Genomic DNA, 20533 nt, shown 5'->3' on the forward strand with positions numbered 1-20533 from the left:
TCCAGTCATCCCCACTCCCCTGCTTTCACCCTAGCTAATCAAGGACCTATCTATCTCTGCGTTAAATACACCGAATGACTTGGCCTCCACAGCCACTCGTGGCAACAAATTCCACAGATGTACCACCCTCTGACTAAAGTAATTTCTTCACATCTCAGTTCTAAAAGGACGTCATTCAATCCTGAAATTGTGCCCGCTTAACCATAGAAACCATAGAAACTACAGCACAGAAACAGGCCTTTTGGCCCTTCTTTGCTGTGCCAAACCATTTTCTGCCTAGTCCCATTGATCTGCACACGGACCATATCCCTCCATACACCTGCCATCCATGTATCTGTCCAATTTATTCTTAAATGTTAAAAAAGAACCTGCATTTACCACCTCATCTGGCAGCTCATTCCATACTCCCACCACTCTCTGTGTGAAGAAGCACCCCCTAATGTTTCCTTTAAACTTTTCCCCCCTCACCCTTAACCCATGTCCTCTGGTTTTTTTCTCCCCTTGCCTCAGTGGAAAAAGTCTGTTTGCATTCACTCTATCTATACCCATCATAATTTAATATACCTCTATCAAATCTCTCCTCATTCTTCTACACTCCAGGGAATAAGGTCCTAACCTATTCAACCTTTCTCTGTAATTGAGTTTCTCAAGTCCCGGCAACATCCTTGTAAACCTTCTCTGCACTCTTTCAACCTTATTTATATCCTTCCTGTAATTTGGTGACCAAACCTGAACACAATACTCCAGATTCGGCCTCACCAATGCCTTATACAACCTCATCATAACAATTCCAGCTCTTATACTCAGTACTTTGATTAATAAAAGCCAATGTACCAAAAGCTCTCTTTACGACCCTATCTACCTGTGACGACACTTTTAGGGAATTTTGTATCTGTATTCCCAGATCCCTCTGTTCTACTGCACTCCTCAGTGCCTTACCATTAACCCTGTATGTTCTACCTTGGTTTGTCCTTCCAACGTGCAATACCTCACACTTGTCTGTATTAAACTCCATCTGCCATTTTTCAGCCCATTTTTCCAGCTGGTCCAAGTCCCTCTGCAGGCTCTGAAAACCTTCCTCACTGTCTACTACACCTCCAATCTTTGTATCATCAGCAAATTTGCTGATCCAATTTACCACATTATTATCCAGATCATTGATATAGATGACAAATAACAATGGACCCAGCACTGATCCCTGTGGCACACCACTAGTCACAGGCCTCCACTCAGAGAAGCAATTTTCTACTACCACTCTTTGGCTTCTTCCATTGAGTCAATGTCTAATCCAATTTACCACCTCTCCATGTATACTTAGCGACCGAATTTCCCTAACTACCATGCGGGACCTTGTCAAAGGCCTTACTGAAATCCATGTAGACAATATCCACTGCCTTCCCTTCATCCACTTTCCTGGTAACCTCCTCGAAAAACTCCAATAGATTGGTCAAACATGACCTACCAAGCACAAAACCATGTTGACTCTCCCTAATAAGTCCCTGTCTATCCAAATGCTTGTAGATTCTGTCTCTTAGTACTCCCTCCAATAACTTACCTACTACCGACGTTAAACTTACCGGCCTATAATTTCCAGCATTACTTTTCGATCCTTTTTTAAACAACGGAACAGCATGAGCCACTCTCCAATCCACCGGCACTTCACTTGTAGACAGCGACATTTTAAATATTTCTTCCAGGGCCCCGCAATTTCAACACCAGTCTCCTTCAAGGTCTGAGGGAACACTCTGTCAGGTCCCGGGGATTTATCCACTTTAATTTTCCTCAAGACAGCAAGGACCTCCTCCTTTTCGATCTGTACAGTTTCCATGATCTCACTACTTGTTTCCCTTAATTCCATAGACTTCATGCCAGTTTCCTTAGTAAACACAGACGCAAAAAACCTATGTAAGATCTCCCCAGTTTCCTTTGGTTCCGCACATAGCTGACCACTCTGATCTTCAAGAGAACCAATTTTATCCCTTACAATCCTTTTGCTAGAATTTCCTACGGTGGGAAATAAGTTTGCCATATCTAATCTGTTCAGGCCTTTTAACATTCAGAATGTTTCTATGAGATCCCCCCTCATTTTCCTGAACTCCAGGAAATACAGCCCAAGAGCTGCCAGACGTTCCTCATACAGAACCCTTTCATTCCTGGAATCATTCTCGTGAATCTTCTCTGAACCCTCTCCAATGTCAGTATATCCTTTCTATAATAAGGAGCCCAAAACTGCACACAGTACTCCAAGTGTGGTCCCACTAGTGCCTTATAGAGCCTCAACAAAACATCCCTGCTCTTATATTCTATACCTCTAGAAATGAATGCCTACATTGCATTCGCCTTCTTCACAACCGACTCAACCTGGAGGTTAACCTTTAGGGTATCCTGCACAAGGACTCCCAAGTCCATTTACATCTCTGCATTTTGAATTCTCTCCCCATCTAAATAATAATCTAAATAATAGCTCCTCCCCCCCATCTTTGTATTATCGACAAATTTAGCCACAAATCCATTAATAACGTAGTCCAGATCATTGACATATATTGTAAATCCTGTAAGTATTCAGCAGTTTAGGCAGCATCGATGGCACGATAAATATCAAATTAAGACTTGGGGTCAATGGCCTTTCAACACAACTAGTTTTAATTGTGAGACTCCAGACGGCGGCATAAACTCAAGAACTGCTTTGCAGAACGAACACACACACACATACACACACACACACACACACACCCACACACACATACACATACACACACACACACTCAACCACACCTGAGCTAATTGTGTCCTGCATAACAGTTTATAAGTCAGGGGGAAAAAGCATGGTTAAAAGCCAGTCAGCTCTTATTTTGAACGATTGCCAGGAAGGTTAGGGCTGAGAATGGGAAGAGGATGGGGATGGGGAGGCGGTGTGCGTCCTCGGCCGGGGCGTGGTTTAAAGAGTGAGATAACCGAGCAGACGCTGACTACAAGTCCCAGGTGTCCGTGAACCAGGCGGATGGAGGGAAGAATTCCCCCCCTGCCGGAGGGAACGAGAAACTCAGCTCATCCAGAGCAGGTGTTGGCTCATCCGCCTCACATTCTCTGCCAACAGCCTCTCAGCCCCTCGTCTCCGCTTCAGTTCGGTGCTCGAGTCCCAGCGCCGGCGGCTCGGCGGGGAAGAGGGCGAGGGCGCATTCAGTGCAACCGGCTCCCCACCATCGGTCCCGGCGCTGCAGGATGTTCCCTGCATTTTAATCCAGCAATGATCCCCGAGCAGCGCAATCATGTTGCCACCATCGAGAACATCCCAGCCGAGGCCATCAACGCATCGCCCACCCTGCTGCAGAGGATAAGAAAAGTATTCACAAGGTAAGAAACCAACCTCAACCCCCGCCCCTCTCAGGGAGAGTCCCGTCCAGCCTCAAAAGACCTCCCACTCCACCAAGTCTCTCTCAAAGAGACCCGCAGTGAATCAGGTAACTGGTCACACTCGCTCTCAGCTGCTGCTGTACCGGGCTCCTCCGGCTCCGTCGCCAACCGGGGGGGAAAAAGTTGTCGCCTCCTTATAATTATGAACATAGCCGTTCTTCATCTACCTCCCCCTCAGTTTGTGTCACATTTAGAGTCACCGCGGTGCGAAGAGACGCTCACACTAGTTATATTCCTTGAATATCCTGTTGCATCGAATTCAGTTGAAATTCAACAGACGAGTTGTGCTTCAGCATCCCTTCAATACCTTCGACCCACTTCATTATTATGCCAGTGATTGGCAATTGTTTGTGGATACTGAGCGGTGCTTCAATTGACTTACGGTTGATGGAAAGATACGCTCTTTTTTTAAAAAAAATGTTGTTACATTGAGGTGCATTTAGCTTGGACTTCACTACAGCGAGATTATCTGAGTTAGAATCGTCAGTGTATTTTTTTTTGTTCAAGTGCCCCTTTCGAGACTGTGGGTAGGAAGCCGAAAGCCGGCGATGATCACTAATGCTCTTTGTGAGCTGTCTATTTCCCTTTCATCGCTGGCTGTGGAAGGGTGCACCCGTCAGACAGGCGAGAGAGGTGGTGGAGGTTCTCCCCGTCTGGGGAAAACAAAACCCTGGTCGAACTCGACTAAACGTCCGTCAGTATATCTTGCATTATTCCTGTAAGTTCGAAGCTCTTAAAACAAAAGACACATTACTTCAGAACAAGCAAAGCACGGACACGGACACACGATAGGGATATTCTCAGCCCTTTCTTCGCACTGTAATAGTATTTCTTTGCGTGTGCAATGATGTGGACACTGCCCAATCTAAATTTTATTTTGCATGCGTATTTGTGTCATATGTTTTCGAGGCATTTGTCTAAACCAGATTTTTTTTTTAAAAAAGTATCCATTTTGGCCATGCCAATGGGCTATGTGGGGAACGTGCCGAGTATGATAGACTCCATTGTTCGGGTGTAGTTATTGATGTATTGGAATTGCCTTGAAGGGTACAGTTATAACTCACGAATAACTGATAATTAAAACATCATTCGAAACGCCTTACACTGTCAATAGGTTATTTCCCCAGAGTTTATCTACGCGTCTATTTTTCCCATTAAAACTCTCCTGCAACTGATTTATTATTGGAGAATTTCACATTTGACAATAAAGAAAAGGGCTGGGGAAGAAATGAGAATAATCCAATTCTGTCCTGCAGGAACAGTAAAGAATATTGATCAATTTCCATGCTCCTTCCTAAAACAACATGATTTTTTAACGTCTCTGTTTCAAATAAACACTGATTTGCATAACTGGATATGGACTGCTATGAGCGAAAGCTTAGCATCAAATAAGTTTCCAAAAGCTCAGAGTCTAGCAAAAACCTGACGTTACGTTGTCAACTGACTGTACATTTTATACAACCAAATGAAACATTTTTCTGCACCATGGTGCACCCACACTATATATATATATATATATAATCAATCATAATCACACAGGGTACATTAAACAAAATATTACCACAAATGAGTTAATCAAATATAACTCAACATGCCTGTGAAGTGTGCAGCACAGGTAAATAGAACAGTAACGGTAAGCTGGTCCTCCGGGTTTGGTTGTTTACCCATGGCTAACAACCCTGAATGGTAAAACAAAATTGTTATGAAAACAGCAATGAAGAATCCTTCTACCTCTGGTATTCCTGAGCCTCCAGCTGGGACTTGCATGACTGACAGTAGTGAAAGCCAAGAGGAAACTACTGACATGATGAAGGAAGCCCTGAACACCGCCAGAGATGGAGGACCTTCATTACTGCCCTAAATGCCAGTGGCATTACAGGCAGTAATAAAAAAAACAGTAAACTTGTTCAATCAATGGGCAGTGAGAGTTTCCATTCATAAGGAATAAAGTTTTCTTCTGGTTTGACAAACGTAGCCTTCAGCCCGTTCAAAACAGAAACAATGGCTACTTCAGGAGTTTGGATCATTCCAGAATTTTGACACCAGCAATGTTGCCTTTGGAAAGAGCTGTTGTCAACAGTCATAGACTCATAGAAAAGTAGAGCACAGAAACATGCCCTTCAGCCCATTTAGCCTGGGCCAAACAACTTAAAATGTCTGCTCCCATCGACCTGCACAGGGACCATAGCCCAACATATCCCTGCCATCCAATGTCCCTATCCAAACTTCTCTTAAACATTGAAATCGAGCTCGCATGGGTCCTGTTCAAGATTTCTGAATGTCAGTGCATCATGGTTGATAAACTGAGTTTCAAATGGAGCTTAAAGAAATTAAGTTTAATACATTGCATTGTTGAAGTATAGCTAAAAAAATTGTAAACCATGCACAGTATTTGGGTAGATCTGTTGTAGATGATGTGGTGTTGTGATCTTTGAAGTTCACATCCAGTGATCAGGAATGTTTTGTGTGCTCTTGCATGGGAATTCATGATACTTACCAGTGTTTGGAACTTTTCATTTAAAAAAAAAGATTTTTAGTTTATTTGTGATGTACTATTTCCCCTTGTATTTTGGAAAGTTCTCCATATATTATGGTTGGAAAAATTCTTTTTGCCATCAAACACATAAGCTTGCGTGTTTCATTGCAGATTTGTCCAATCACTGTGAGGCAGACGTGACTAATAAGAGGTGATCAGTTCAACTGTCATCTTCACACAACCATGCTAATGCCTTCTTCAGAAGAGCATTAGGTGTGAAAGACTATCCTGAATCAACAGATCACAAGAACCAGCCTCACCTCTATGGACTGTGTCTGTGCTACTCACTGCCTCAGTAAAACAGCCAGCATAATCAAAGACCCCACCCAAACTTTCTCTCTTCTCCCCTCTCCCATCAGACAGAAGATACAAAAGCCTGAAAGAGATCAAGGACAGCTTCTATCCTACTGTTATCAGACTCTTGAAATGACTTCTTGTGTGATAAGATGGACTCTTGGCCTCACAATCAACCTCATTGCAACCTTGCCCTTTATTATTTGCCGGCACTGTTTTTTCAGTCGCTTTTGCACTCCCTTCTGCATTCCTATGGCGTTACCTTATTCTAGCTCAATGCACCATGCAATGATTTGAACAGTACGCAAGACAAGCTTTCACTATATCTTGGTATATGTTACAATAATAAACCAATAGCTTTTAAACATGACAGTATTACTCTTAGTGTTCTTTTTCGTGCCTTGTGGTGCATCGGGCGGCATCTTTTGCTGTTTCCTTGGCATTTTTCCATTATTTGATGAGGCCAAATTGCTAGCTCAATTCACACAGATAGAAAGCATGCTGGCTGGATTTGAACCCAGGACCATTCGTCTCGAAGTCCACTGCTGTGCCACTACACCACCATTGGATTGTTGAAATTAGTCATGTCAGGACCTCAGTTTATTAGTCTAAAAGGGGAGCAATAGGTGTAACCAAGCTTCTTAGTCAAGAATTGTTCTTAATTGATTGGAATTTCCATAGACAGTTGTTAATACTTCTAAGGAAGTACGGAACAATAGATTTTTTGATTTCTTGGCATATTGTTTTGTAGCATGTAAATACACAGGCTCACAGCTTCCGTGGAACAATTTGTATTCCTCAGTGAAGATGATGACACGTAATTAGATTTTTGCTTTAGGAAGTGAACATAGAAACATAGAAAATAGGTGCAGGAGTAGGCCATTTGGCCCTTCGAGCCTGCACCACCATTTATTATGATCATGGCTGATCATCCAACTCAGAACCCCACCACAGCCTTCCCTCCATACCCCCTGACCCCCGTAGCCACAAGGACCATATCTAACTCCCTCTTAAGTATAGCCAATGAACTGGCCTCAACTGTTTCCTGTGGCAGAGAATTCCACAGATTCACCACTCTCTGTGTGAAGAAGTTTTTCCTAATCTGGGTCCTAAAAGGCTTCCCCTCTATCCTCAAACTGTGACCCCTCGTTCTGGACTTCCCCAACATTGGGAACAATCTTCCTGCATCTAGCCTGTCCAATCCCTTTAGGATCTTATACGTTTCAATCAGATCCCCCCATATTTATGCATTTTTCATTTCTTATGTAAATTAGGAAATTCCATAGGCACAAGCGATTCTGCAGATGCTGAAAATCGGGAGCAACATGCTGGAGGTACTCAGCATTCAGACAGCATCTATGAAAGGAAATAAACTGTCAATGCTTCTGGCTAAGAATCTTGGGATCTTGACCCATAATGTTGACTGTTTATTACCGTCCATATAGGAAAATTTGCTTTCTGTGTCTGTGGTGAGGAAGGCAAATGCGATGTTAGTTTTCATTTCAAGAGGACTAGAAAACAAAAGCAAGGATGTAATGTTGAGACTTTATAAAACTCTGGTGTAGGCTCATTTGGAGTATTATGAGCAGTTCTGGGCCTATTATCTTAGAAAGGATGTGCTGAAACTGGAGAGGGTTCAAAGAGGGTTCATGAAAATGATTCCAGGATTGAATGGCTTGTCATATGAAGAGTGTTTGATGGCTCTGGGTCTACACTCATTAGAGTTCAGAAGAATGAGAGTGACCTCATTGAAACCTATCGAATGGTGAAAGGCCTTGATAGAGTGGATGTGGAAAGGATGTTTCCTGTGGTGGATGAGTCTAAAATCAGAGGACACAGCCTGAGAATAGAGGGGCGTGTTTATAGAATGGAGATGAAGAAGAATTTCTTTAGCCAGAGAGTGGTGAATCTGTGGTACTTTGTTGCCACAGGCAGCTGTGGAGGCCAAGTCTCATGGATATTTAAGGCAAAAGTTGATAGATTCTTGATCAGTCAGGGCATGAAGGGATAAGGGCAGAAGGCAGGAGATTGTGGCTGAGAGGAAAAATGGATCAGCCATCAAGAAATGGCAGAGTAGACCCAGTGGGCCAAATGGCTAAATCTGTTCCTATATCTTATGGTCTTTCATTTTTTTTTATGGCTAGGAAAAATCCAAGTCTGAACAGACAAATAGTATACAATTCTTCAAAAAGCTGAGAAGTCATATTTGTGGAATCGCTGACGTATGTGAAAAGGGCAACAGCAGAAATGTGTTTATTAAGTTACTAAATCAAGTAGAGTTTATTAGCATTAGGTCATTGAGGCAACGTGTGAAAAACTGAGGTAATTTGGCAGTGCAGAAGTAAACTGCATGAATATGGATTCACACTGAAGTGGGTAGTTCTTTAATAGTGAGGAAAATATCTTCAAAGTCAGTATTTTTTTTTCATATGGTCCCAGATGTATTAATGGGAATGCAAATTAAATTTTCATATTATGATATCTGGCTTTCTGGTAGTGACTAAATAATGTGTACATTTGGAAACATGATTAGGTTTTTGTAAGTTCAGATCTGTTACGAGTAATGGAACAGATGTTGCCCTCACCCACATCTCCTCTATTTCATGGATATCTGCGCTCACCCATCTTCCTGTGATAGAGTTGCTCTTCTCCTTACCTAACACCTGATGAGCCTCTGCATCCAACACATCATTCCCTGTAGCTTCCGCCATCTCCAAAGGGACCCTACCACCAGGCACATCCTTACCTCTTCCCTCCCCCCCCCATCGCCCTACTCTCCGCTTCCCACAATGCAATTCCTTTCTCCATTTGGCCCTCCCCACTAATCTCCCTCATGGGACTTAATCCTGCAAGAGGCCGAAATGTACACCTGCCCATTCAGTCCTCCATCTCCCATGTTTAGGGCCCCAAACAGTCCTTTCAGGTGAGGCAATACTTCACCGTTGAATCTGCTGGGGGGGGGGGCATCTTTTGTGTCCAATGCTCACAATGCGGCCTCTACATTGGGAAGACCCTTCGTAACTTGGGGGACTGCTTCATTGAGTACCTCCGCTCCATCTGCCAAAAGAGTAACTTAGAGATGGCTAAATATTATAATTCCCATTCCCATTCTGACATGTTGTGCCATGAGGAGGCCACCCTCATAGTGGAGGCCACCCTCATAGTGGAGGAGCAACACTTTGTATTCTGTCTGGGTAGCCTCCAACCTGATGGCATGAATATTGATTTCTCCTTCAGGTTTAAAACATTCCCTTCCCCCCTCTCCTCTTCTTCTGTTCCCCACTCTGGTCTCTTTCCTCTCCTCAGCTGCCTATCACCTTCCTTCCTGTGGTGCCCCTCCTCCTTCTCTTTCTCCCATGGTTCACTCTCCTCTCCTATCAGATTCATTTATCTCCACCCCTCTACCTTTCCCACCTACCTGGCTTCACCTATCACGTTCTAGCTATCCTCCTTCTCCTCCTCCACCTTTTTATTTTTGGCATTTTCCCTCCTTCCTTTCTAATCTTGAAGAGGGGTCTCACTCATGAAGGCTGACTGACCTGCTGAGTTCCTTCAGCTTTATGTGTGTGATGCTTTGGATTTCCAGCATCTGCAAAATTATGTTTATATAGCAACAGATTGTTCATCCTAAGAAACATAAAAAGCATGCTTATATTATTGTTATCATCATCATTATGAACTATGTCGTTTGACATGGCTGATCATGGCTACAATTGTTGCTGGCAAATATTTCTACTGAAGTGGTTTTCCATTGCTGCCTTCTGGGCAGTGTCTTCACAAGACGGGTGACCCCAGTTATTCAAATGATCTTAAGGGATTGTTTGTCTAGTGTCAGTGGTCGCATAACCAGGACTTGTGATATGCACTGGCTGCTCGTACATACAACCTGTTCCCATGACTTCATGTGATCCTGATTTGGGGGTTGGGGATGTTAAGCAGCTGCTACAACTTGTCCAGGGGTGACCTACAGGCTGGTGGATGGAAGGAGCACTTTATACCTCCTTTGGTAGAGACGAATTTTGCACCCTGTCACCTGCCATGTTATATAGAGTACAGATATTTATATCCAGTAGGCCCTTTAGATGACCATCGAGTACCTATCTGTATTAATCCCATTTGCTATTAGTTGATTGACAGCCTTCTATGCCTTAGTTGTTTTGTCGAAGAGTAGTTTTTTGGTATTTATTGATGCAATTTCAACTCTTGATTAGAAAGACGTACAATATGTCAACTTTGACACCAGTAACCAGTTTGGGGTTCCTGTGCAGTTTATCCTAAAATTCTGTTTATTTTGAGAGACATAAATAGTGGACAGGCAATATCTTTTTCCAAGGGTTGAAGTGTCTAATACCAAAGGGCATGCATTTAAGGCCGAAGGGAGTAATTTGAAAGGAGATGTGAGGGGTAAATTTTTAACAGAGAATGCTGAGTGCCTGGAATGTGCTGCCTGGAGTGGTGGAGGCAGAAACTTTAGGAACTTTTAATAGAAGTTTACATGAGCACACAGATGTGAGAAAAATGGAAGGATATGGACATTGTGGAAGCAGAAGAGATTAATTTAGTTGGCCACTTGACTACTAATTTAATTGGTTCAGCACGACATTGATGGCCGGAAGGGCCTGTTTCTGTGTTGTACTGTTGTATATTCTAAATTAATTTTTCTCTGAAAGTACACTGGTCAATGACTGCAAATGTTTTCAGTGTCAATACAATGTTTTTGGTAAAGAAGCACACTATAGAGAAATGGGACTCCTATTAGTAAGTTTAACTGCTTTGTGTCTTTTTAGATGCATTGGTACCTCCCAACATAAGTTCTTAATATTTTTGTGATTGAAGCACTTTCTATTAGATTACTGTGCAGCTGACAAAAATGCCATTACTGGCCACTTTTAAAGCCACCGTTGGATCCCTAGTTTACTCAACACTAGTTATAGAATTTAATTGCCTTCTCTGTGCTAGTTATTGCCTGGCAATCTTGTCAGTATAAGTTGGTATGCTTTAGCTGTCATTCAAAATTTTAGATCCATTAGAAAAGTTTTGAAGTCGCAGGTTTAGGCATTAAAAAAGTCAAGTCATTTCTTTCTGCTTCTGGTTAGAATGGCGTACTTACTGCTTGCAACGCTGTGGCATTTAGGGCAACAATGAAGGTCTTCTATCTCTGGTGGTGTTCAGCCTATCTTCATCATATCAGTAGCTTCCTCTCAGTTTTCACTACTGTAAGTAGTCATGCAAGTCCTGGCTGGAGACTCTGGAATACCATTGCACTCAGATGTAGGAGGATTCTTCATTGCTGTTTCCATAACGATTTTGTTTTACCAGTCAGGGTTGTTAACCCTGAGCTGAACCCCAAAACCTGGAGTACTGCTGGACCACTTTTAGTCTCGCCTCTACTCTTTGACCTATTTGGCATGGGTAACCCTACCGAGAACCAAACCGTAAAGCCCTGACTTCAGCCAACATGGCTTTCCTGGTCACTGAGGTATGCAAGCCTCCAAACAAACAACACTCTGGAGGAACACGCACAACACGCTGGAGGAACTCAGCAGGTCGGGCCGCATCCGTGTAAACGAACAGTCAATGTTTCGGACAAGACTCTTTGTCAGGACTGAAGAGGGAAGGGGTAGAGGCCCTATAAGAAGGTGGGGAGGGGGGTGGGAAGGAGAAGGCTGGTAGGTTCCAGGTGAAAAACCAGTAAGGGGAAAGATAAAGGGGTGGGGGAGGGGAAGCAGGGAGGTGATAGGCAGGAAAGGTGAAGAAGGAATAGAGGAAAGCACAATGGGTAGTAGAAGGAGGTGGAACCATGAGGGAGGTGATAGGCAGCTGGGGGAGGGGGCAGGGTGACATAGGGATAGGGGAAGGGAGGGGGAGGGAATTACCGGAAGTTGGAGAATTCAATGTTCATGCCAAGGGGTGGGAGACTACCCAGACGGTGTATGAAGTGTTGCTTCTCCAACCTGAGTTTAGCCTCATGGCAGTAGAGGAGGCCATGTATGGACATATCTGAATGGGAATGGGAAGCAGAGTTGAAGTGGGTGGCAACCAGGAGATCCTCTCTGTGTGGCGGATGGAGCGGAGGTGCTCGATGAAACGGTCCCCCAATCTGCGTTGGGTTTCACCGATGTAGAGGAGGCCGCACCGGGAGCACCAGATGCAATAGATAACCCCAACAGACTCACAAGTGAAGTGTTGCCTCATCTGGAAGGACTGTTTGGGGAGATGAATGGTGGTGAGAGAGGAGGTGTAGGGACAGGTGTAGCACTTACGCTTACAGGGATAAGTGCTGGGTGGGAGATCTGTGGGGAGGGACGTGTGGACCAGGGAGTCGCGGAGGGACCGATCCCTGCAGAAAGCGGAGAGGGGTGGAGAGGGAAAGATGTACTTAGTGGTGGGGTCCTGTTGAAGGTGGCGGAAGTTGCTGGATCCAGAGGCTGGTGCGGTGGTAGGTGAGGATAAGGGGAACTCTGTCCCTGTTGTGGTGGCGCGAGGATGGGGTGAGGGCCGAAGTGTGGAAATGGAGGGGATGCGGGTGAGGGCATCATTGATGACGGCAGAAGGGAAACCACGATCCTTAAAGAAAGAGGATATTTGAGATGTCCTGGGAGCAGATGTGGCGGAGACGGAGGAACTGGGAATAGGGAATGGCATTTTTGCATGTGGCAGGGTGGGAAAAGGTATAGTCGAGGTAGTTATGAAACTCAGTGGGCTTATAGGAGATGTTAGTGGACAGTCTGTCTCCAGAGATGGAAACCGTGAGATCATGAAAGGGGAGAGAAGTGTCCGAGATGGACCAAGTAAATTTGAGGGCTGGGTGGAAGTTAGAAGCAAAGCCAATGAAATTGACGAGCTCAGCATGGGTGCAGGAAGCAGCACCAATGTAGTGTCGTTGTAGTGAAGGAAAAGTTGGGGAACAGTACCAGTATAGGTTTGGGGCATAGACTGCTCCACATAACCAACGAAGCTGTGATCCTCTTGGAGGAGAATAGAGTACAGAGTTGGAATTAATTCAGAAAGTGTGTAGCTTGGGTGGTTGATGGTGCGGTTGAGTTGTTGCATATTAAAGATGTCTCCTCGTGTGGTAATGACCCTTGCAAGTAAATTGCCAAAATCAGAGAACAGCACAACCCAACCATCAACCAGCTGAAGCACACTGATGATGTGTCCTCGTATGGTGACAAAATATTTGCAAGTAAATTGCCAAGATCGGAGAGTACAGAGTATTGTTTGGATAACGTGCACATTGGGGTTTGCAGTGTATGGAGATTCCTGTAACATTAAGGTTTCCCCACAACTTTTAGTGTGATTTTAAAATCCAATTTGTTTGTGACATTTCATTTATTATTGTCAAATTTAAATGATGTTGTACATTCTGGATGATGGAAACTTTTAATGTATGTGGTAGTGGTTGATGACTGTAAGGTGACCAATTCCTGTGATGCAGTGTGCATGTGTGTGCCCCAAGCTGTCTGTGGATGGTTCCATTTACTGCAGATGTACTCTGTCATTAACATTTCATAAAGGTTTCTCTGTAGTTTTTCCTCAATATTTCATTACACCGCGTCTGTTCCCTAATGACCTTGCTTCATTCCGCTACCATAAGCAATAAAACTTCAGAGATTGTATCAGTGCTGTTTTTGGTGGAATCAGATCCTTTTGATGTTATCCTCATTGCTATTGGTTAATGTGCATTATAGACTCCTAGTCATAAAAGTACAGTACAGAAACAGGTCCTTTGGCCCATCTAGTGCATGCCAAACCATTGAACCTGCCTACTCCCACTGAAAGTCATTGAACACTTTGCACCTTAAGGCATAGCGTGAAGAGGTCACCACTTGGATTAAAGTAGAGATATAGAAAATTAAAGCATAGAAACAGGCCCTTTGGCCCATCTGGTCTGTGCTGAGTCATTTAAACTGCCTATTCCCATTGATCTGCCCCAGGATTATAGCCCTCTGCAGCCCGACTGTCCATGTACCTATCCAAACTTCTCTTGTGCTGGCAGCTCATTCCACACTTCCACAACCCTCCGAGTGAAGAGATTTCCCTTCATGCTCCCCTTAACCTCTTCACCTTTCACCCTTAACCCATGACCCACCCAACCTCGGTGGGAAAAAGCTTGCTTTCATTTACCCTATTTATACCCCCCATAATTTTGTATACTTCCAATAAATCTCTTCCAAATCTTCTATGTTCCAAGGAATAAAGGAGTTACTGAATGATAATACACTGAAATAAAATTCTTAATTATGTGAAGTGAACTTGACAGAGCGTGAAATAAGTGGTAGGATGATGCAAGTTCCCTCTATGTTGCAAGAGGGGGAGGCTAGCTGACATCATATCAGGACTACCAGACGCTAAAACAGTTACTTTCCCCAAGCATTAAGGCTGATCAACACATCCACTCACTAACCCACCACCACTACTTTAATATTTCCTGTCAGTCACCGTATGTTCAGACATTCCGGTACCTAATGTCACTTTACATACATACAATCAATATTTGTATATAAGTTATCTTATGTATTTGTACTTATTATGTTTTTTAATCTTATTGTATATTTTTTAAGCTGCATCCGATCTGGAGCAACAATTATTTCGTTTGCCTTCATACGTGTGTACAGGAAATGATATTAAACAGTATTGAAGAGTTGTCTGGCAAACATTTGCCTTCCGTTGAAGAAATGAAAATGTATCGAACCCTTATTTTCTGCGCGCAGGTAAAGACGAGAAACGGAATCTGTGAAAAATCTTGCTTGCTTGGCCCCAGCCCCCATCAGCTCATTTTTATGAAGTGTAATTGCTCGCACTGGAATCAGTATCAGTAACGAGTGGATTGTCTGCTTCTACTGTTCTTTATTCTCGCTCGCTTTGTGGCAGGCGGGAACTAGGAGGTAAAGGGCGGAGGCTATTTCGAAATAAAAGTGTAGGGTTACCCATAGCCAGGGTAACATCAACACGGATAGGACCAGAGATTACTCTGTTGGGAAAAGCTGTCGAGTTCCTACTAAATATGTGGGAAAAATTGTTGTCCTAAATTCTGTTTATAAACTATTGTACCTTCCATGTTAAAACTCGCATTATGCTGTTGGCTGTTTCTAAGCGCTGAAAACCAGACAGCATATTTCACATCGGAGCAGCTTTGCTGGGAGCGTTTCGTTGTTTTTATGAACTCTTAAGGGATTATCTGTATCGTTATTTGACAGCCTGCGCTCGCTGGAGTGGTGGTTAGGGTGGAGTGGGGGATCTCATTGAATCCTATCGAATATTGAAAGGCCTCGACGGTGAAACAGTGTGGACGTAGAGAGGCTGTTTCCTATAGCGGGGGAGTCTCGGACACGAGGGGACAGCCTCACAGTAGAAGGGCGCCCCTTTAGAACGGAGAGGAGGAATTTCTTTAGCCGGAGGGTGGCGAATCTGTGCCACCAGGCGGCTGTGGAGGCCAGGTCATTCCGTCCATTTGAAGCGGAGGTTGATAGATTCTTGATTAGTCAGATCGTGAAAGATTACGGGGGAGAAGGCCGGAGATTGGGGTTGAGAGGAATAATAAATCAACCATGATGGAATAGTGCAGCAGCCTCGATGGGCCGAATGGCACTAATTCTGTTCTTGTGTCTTATGATCTTCTGGACGGGGGGTTATCGATCGATGTTCTCTTTCAATTTTCTTGTATAACAGAACGTTTCAATGATCTGGATGAACACTGTTCAGTAGTCGGTAACGAAAAAGCCTGTCAAATTTATTGCAATGAAATTAATTTTTAACTTCGGTTCTTTGAAGTGAGGGAGGTACCGTTCAGTTTGCTTTGTTTCGGCACGGGACAATGGTGGGGAGTGAGTCAGTTCTTGGTTAGCAAAGCATGCGATGAAGAGCAAGTGCCACCTCCCCTCCCCGTTCATATTTGGATTTGTTCGGGGATCCCTGTTCCGTAACGGCGTGGAATGCGGCTGGGTGTAAAGGCACAGCCACGCCGCTGCAGCGACGGCCGGCTGGCCGCCCCGTTTCATGCTGCTTTCTGCCGGTTGCGGAGCCATCTGCTGCGCTCGCAATGAATGGACCTTTTTTTCCGCCCGGAACAATGGCTCCGGAGATGTGACCCGCATCCAAATGCAACCCCTGCCGCTCAGTGGGGACAAACCGTTCTGCCTTTTGTTGTGGAAGTTGGAAGGGGAGGGAGAGGAACTTCTTCAGGAGAAAGTTACAGGCGTTGGTCCTCCTCTTTTCTCCCCATTGGCGTGATCTCTTTCACCGAGATAGCCTCCCGTTTAAGACGCTGTACCGTTCCAACAATTTAAAGAGGGCGAACAGATTAATGTAAATTGCAACTCAATCGGTCTTTCACTTAGGACCAAAAGAGATAGGAGCAGATTAGGCCATTCGGCCCACTGGGTCTGCACTCCCTTTCCATCACGGCTGATTCATTCTCCTTCTGCCCGTAACCTTTGACCCTGACTAATCAAGAACCTATCAACCTCTGCTTTAAGTAAGTATACCGAATTACTCGGCCTCCACAACCGTCTGTGGCAATGAGTTCCACAGATTCACCACCTTCTGGCAAACTAAATTCCTCCTAATCTCTGTTGTAAAGGCTTGTCCTTGTGTTCTGAGGCTGTGCCCTCTGGTCTAAGACTCCTCCGATATACAGTTCAAGTAAGCCTCATATTCTGTCCTTTTTATTTTGTCGAAAAACTTAATTTAATTCTGAAGAACAGCTTTGCCAAGCAACGGGGAAACAATGCTCGGGATGTTCCCATTCATTAAAAAAACTAGACCTAGAGTGGCACGACCCTTTTCACGCCGACTTATCCAAGGGTTGCCTGGAACGGTGCCCTGCAATTTTCAGCAGATATTTTCACCAAATTTTAATTTGCTTCCCGTGGTATCGCAGGAGTGCACGCAGTTCGTGACACAGTCACTTTGATCACTTTTCCCATCAAAAAAACGTTCTCATTGTGTTTCCCACGGCGAAAAATGAATGATTCGTTCAAATCTGATGGTATCCTGAAATAAACACCAAGAGGTGTCACGCTGTGATGGGTGATCATTAAATATTGTGTTAAGCTTGAGGTCATTTAATAACTGTTATGATAAGAAAAGCGTCAGGGTATTATGATTTTCCGTTCTTTCTGCTACTATAGGGATGCTATCTTCTCCATTCATTTAGTTACTGTCATAGCTTCTGGAATTCCCCTATATATAATAATTATGGTAAAAATTGTGATAGATGTTCTATTTCACATAATTATCAATTTTGCATGGTAGCATATAAAAGATATTCTGGATTATGTTGTACTAGGTTTTAAAAAAAAAACCCTCAGACCTGTTTTGAATTATGCAAGAGATTCTGCAGATGCTGGAAATCTAGAGCAACACACACAAAATGCTGGAGGAACTCAGCAGGTCAGGCAGCATCTATGGAAATTAATAAACAGTCAATGCTTCTGGCAGAGATCCTTCTTCAGGACTGGAAAGGAAGGGGGAGGATGTCAGAATGAAAAGATGGGGATGGGATGGAAGGGTAAGGAGGTCTTGCTAGAACAGGGGATTCCCAATCTGGGTCCATGGACCTCTTACTTAATGGTTTTGGTCCATAGCATAAAAAAGGTTGGGAACCCCTAAGCTAGAAGGTGATAGGGCAACCCAGGTGGATGGGAAAGATAAAGGGCTGGAGAAGAAGGAATCTGATAGGACAGGAGAGTGGACCATGGGAGAAAAGGAAGAAGGAGGGACACCAGAGGGAGGTGATAGGCAGGTAAGGAGAAGTAAGAGGCCACAGTGTGGAAAATAAGAGGGGGGAAGGTAGGAATAAAAATGACCAGAAGGAGAAATCAATGTCCATGCCATCAGGATGGATGAAATATGAGGTGTTGTTCCTCCACCCAGAGAGTGGCCTCATCATGGCACAAGAGGAGATCATGGACTGACATGTTGGAATGGGAATAGGAATTAAAATGGTTTGCTATTGGGAAATTCTGCTGATGGGGCAGTGGCTCTCAACAAAGCGGTCCCTCAATTTACATCAAATCTTAGTAATGTAGTGGAGGCTGCATCGGGAGCATTGGATGTAATAAATAACCCCAGCAGATTTGCATCTGAAGTGTTTCCTCACCTTGAAGGACTCTTTGAGGCCCTGAATGGAGGTGAGGGAAGAGATGATTGGGCAGGTGTAGCACTTCTGTGGTTTGAGCAGATATACACCAGGAGGGATATTATTGGGGAGGGACGAATGGACAAGGGAATCATGGAGGGAGCGATCTCTGCGGATAGCAAAGAGTTGGGGGGGTAAACAACAGGAATTCTGCAGATGCTGGAAATTCAAGCAACACACATCAAAATTGCTGGTAAACGCAGCAGGCCAGGCAGCATCTCTAGGAGGAGGTACAGTCGACGTTTCGGGCCGAGTCCCTTTGTCAGGACTAACTGAAGGAAGAGTTAGTAAGAGATTTGAAAGTGGGAGGGGGAGGGGGAGATCCAAAATGATAGGAGAAGACAGGAGGGGGAGGGATGGAGCCAAGAGCTGGATAGGTGATTGGCAAAGGGGATACGAGAGGTTCATGGGACAGGAGGCCCAGGGAGAAAATGAACATTGACTTCTCTAACTTCCGCTAATGCCCCGCCTCCCCCTCGTACCCCATCCGTTATTTATTTTTATACACACATTCTTTCTCTCACTCTCCTTTTTCTCCCTCTGCCCCTCTGACTATACCCCTTGCCCATCCTCTGGTTCCCCACCCCCCCCGTCTTTCTCCCCGGACCTCCTGTCCCATGATCCTCTCATATCCCCTTTGCCAATCACCTGTCCAGCTCTTGGCTCCATCCCTCCCCCTCCTGTCTTCTCCTATCATTTTGGATCTCCCCCTCCCCCTCCCACTTTCAAATCTCTTACTAACTCTTCCTTCAGTTAGTCCTGACGAAGGGTCTCAGCCTGAAACGTCGACTGTACTTCCTCCTAGAGATGCTGCCTGGCCTGCTGCGTTTACCAGCAATTTTGATGTGTGTTGGGGAGGTAAAGTTGTGTTTGGTGCTTGGATCCCATTGAAGATGGCGAAAATTGTGAGAATGATTTGGAGGTACATGGGGTGGTAGGTGAGTAACTCTATCCCTGATGAGGTGGCGGGAAGATGGGGTGAGTGTGGATGTCCAGGAAAACAGGAGACTTGAGAGAGGCAGTATCATTGGTGGAGGAAAGGAAACCCTGTCCTGTGAAGAAGGGTATCTTTGGTGTCTTGGAAAGATACAGCGTAACCTGGGAACGGATGTGGTGGAGGCAAATTTATTTCAGTTTTTGGAATAAGATTCTCTTTCTGCGTTGGGGATGAAAAGAGTGAAGAAACCTGTAAGAAAATTTCCCATTATTTTTATTTTACTTAACAACAAGTTCAAAGTTCAATTTTGAACATTGAAATTGGCATTGGATATCCCCACAGAAACCATGACTTTTGTGTAGTGCCTGCAACTGGAACGAGATAACCAGAGGAAAGCAGATACCAAGAGATGTGACCTAGAGTTTGGTCAAAGAGGGATGGATTTCAAAGCTTAAGCCCCTCATCCCTACTGGGGCACATGCTGCAGACAGCAGCTCCCCAGGGTCTTCTTCCAGGGTCACTCTTTCAAGGCCACCCCAGATGTAGCCCACTTTTCCAAGATCCTTCCTCTCCTAGTGATGACGTCTTTGGAGCTTCTGTGATGTTTCTGGGTTTTTACAGGACGGGGTTGCTAGTCGCACGCCCAACCCAACAGAACACACACAAAATGCTGGAGGAACTCAGCAGGTCAGGCAGCATATATGGAAAGGAATAAACAGTTGATGTTTTGGGCCGAGACCCTTCATCAGTCCTGATTTATTTTGAATATTTCTGACCTATTCTGTTTTTGTTTCAGATTTCCTACATCTGTATGATTTTGCTCTTTCATTTCTAGTGAGGTGCTCTAGGCCAGGCTGAGGTTCCAGAGATTGGGAAGGGCAGACCTAAAAAGGGTTTAAAAACAAGGTGTGAATTTTAGAGTGCTTGATGTATTGGGAGATAAGGCTATTCAATGTGGGAAAAGATTTAGGAAATTCTACAGGGATGGCACAGTAGGATAGCAGTTAGCACAATGTTTTACAACATAGACAACCTGAGTTCAATTCCCACTTCTGCTCGTAAGGAGTTCTCCCTATAACTGTGTGGGTTTCTGTTTGTCTGTCTGTATCTTGTTTCACGGCGGTTGGCATCCAGCTTAATGGTGCATTACCGCCACCCTCTGCTCCAGAATGTGCACTAGACACACATTCTAAATCCCTTCACCCAATTG

At 44.3% G+C, this 20533-nt stretch overlaps 1 protein-coding gene and 1 long non-coding RNA gene across 2 annotated transcripts in view; one reads left to right on the forward strand and one right to left on the reverse strand.

Annotated features, from left to right (window-relative positions):
- LOC134358313 (uncharacterized) overlaps window positions 1-1655 on the reverse strand; it is a 41912-nt gene extending 40257 nt beyond the window's left edge. The window contains exon 1 of the long non-coding RNA XR_010020853.1: window positions 1578-1655. This is a non-coding gene — a long non-coding RNA (uncharacterized LOC134358313). The remainder of the gene's footprint in view (window positions 1-1577) is intronic.
- A 1313-nt stretch (window positions 1656-2968) lies between these two features.
- slc35f1 (solute carrier family 35 member F1) overlaps window positions 2969-20533 on the forward strand; it is a 393799-nt gene continuing 376234 nt past the window's right edge. Inside the window, exon 1 of the mRNA XM_063033745.1 lies at window positions 2969-3354. Within this exon, the coding sequence (XP_062889815.1) occupies window positions 3002-3354 (353 nt within the window). The 5' untranslated portion in view covers window positions 2969-3001. The remainder of the gene's footprint in view (window positions 3355-20533) is intronic.

The sequence above is a fragment of the Mobula hypostoma genome, chromosome 2, assembly GCF_963921235.1.
Source record: "Mobula hypostoma chromosome 2, sMobHyp1.1, whole genome shotgun sequence".
Lineage (NCBI taxonomy): Eukaryota > Metazoa > Chordata > Chondrichthyes > Myliobatiformes > Myliobatidae > Mobula > Mobula hypostoma.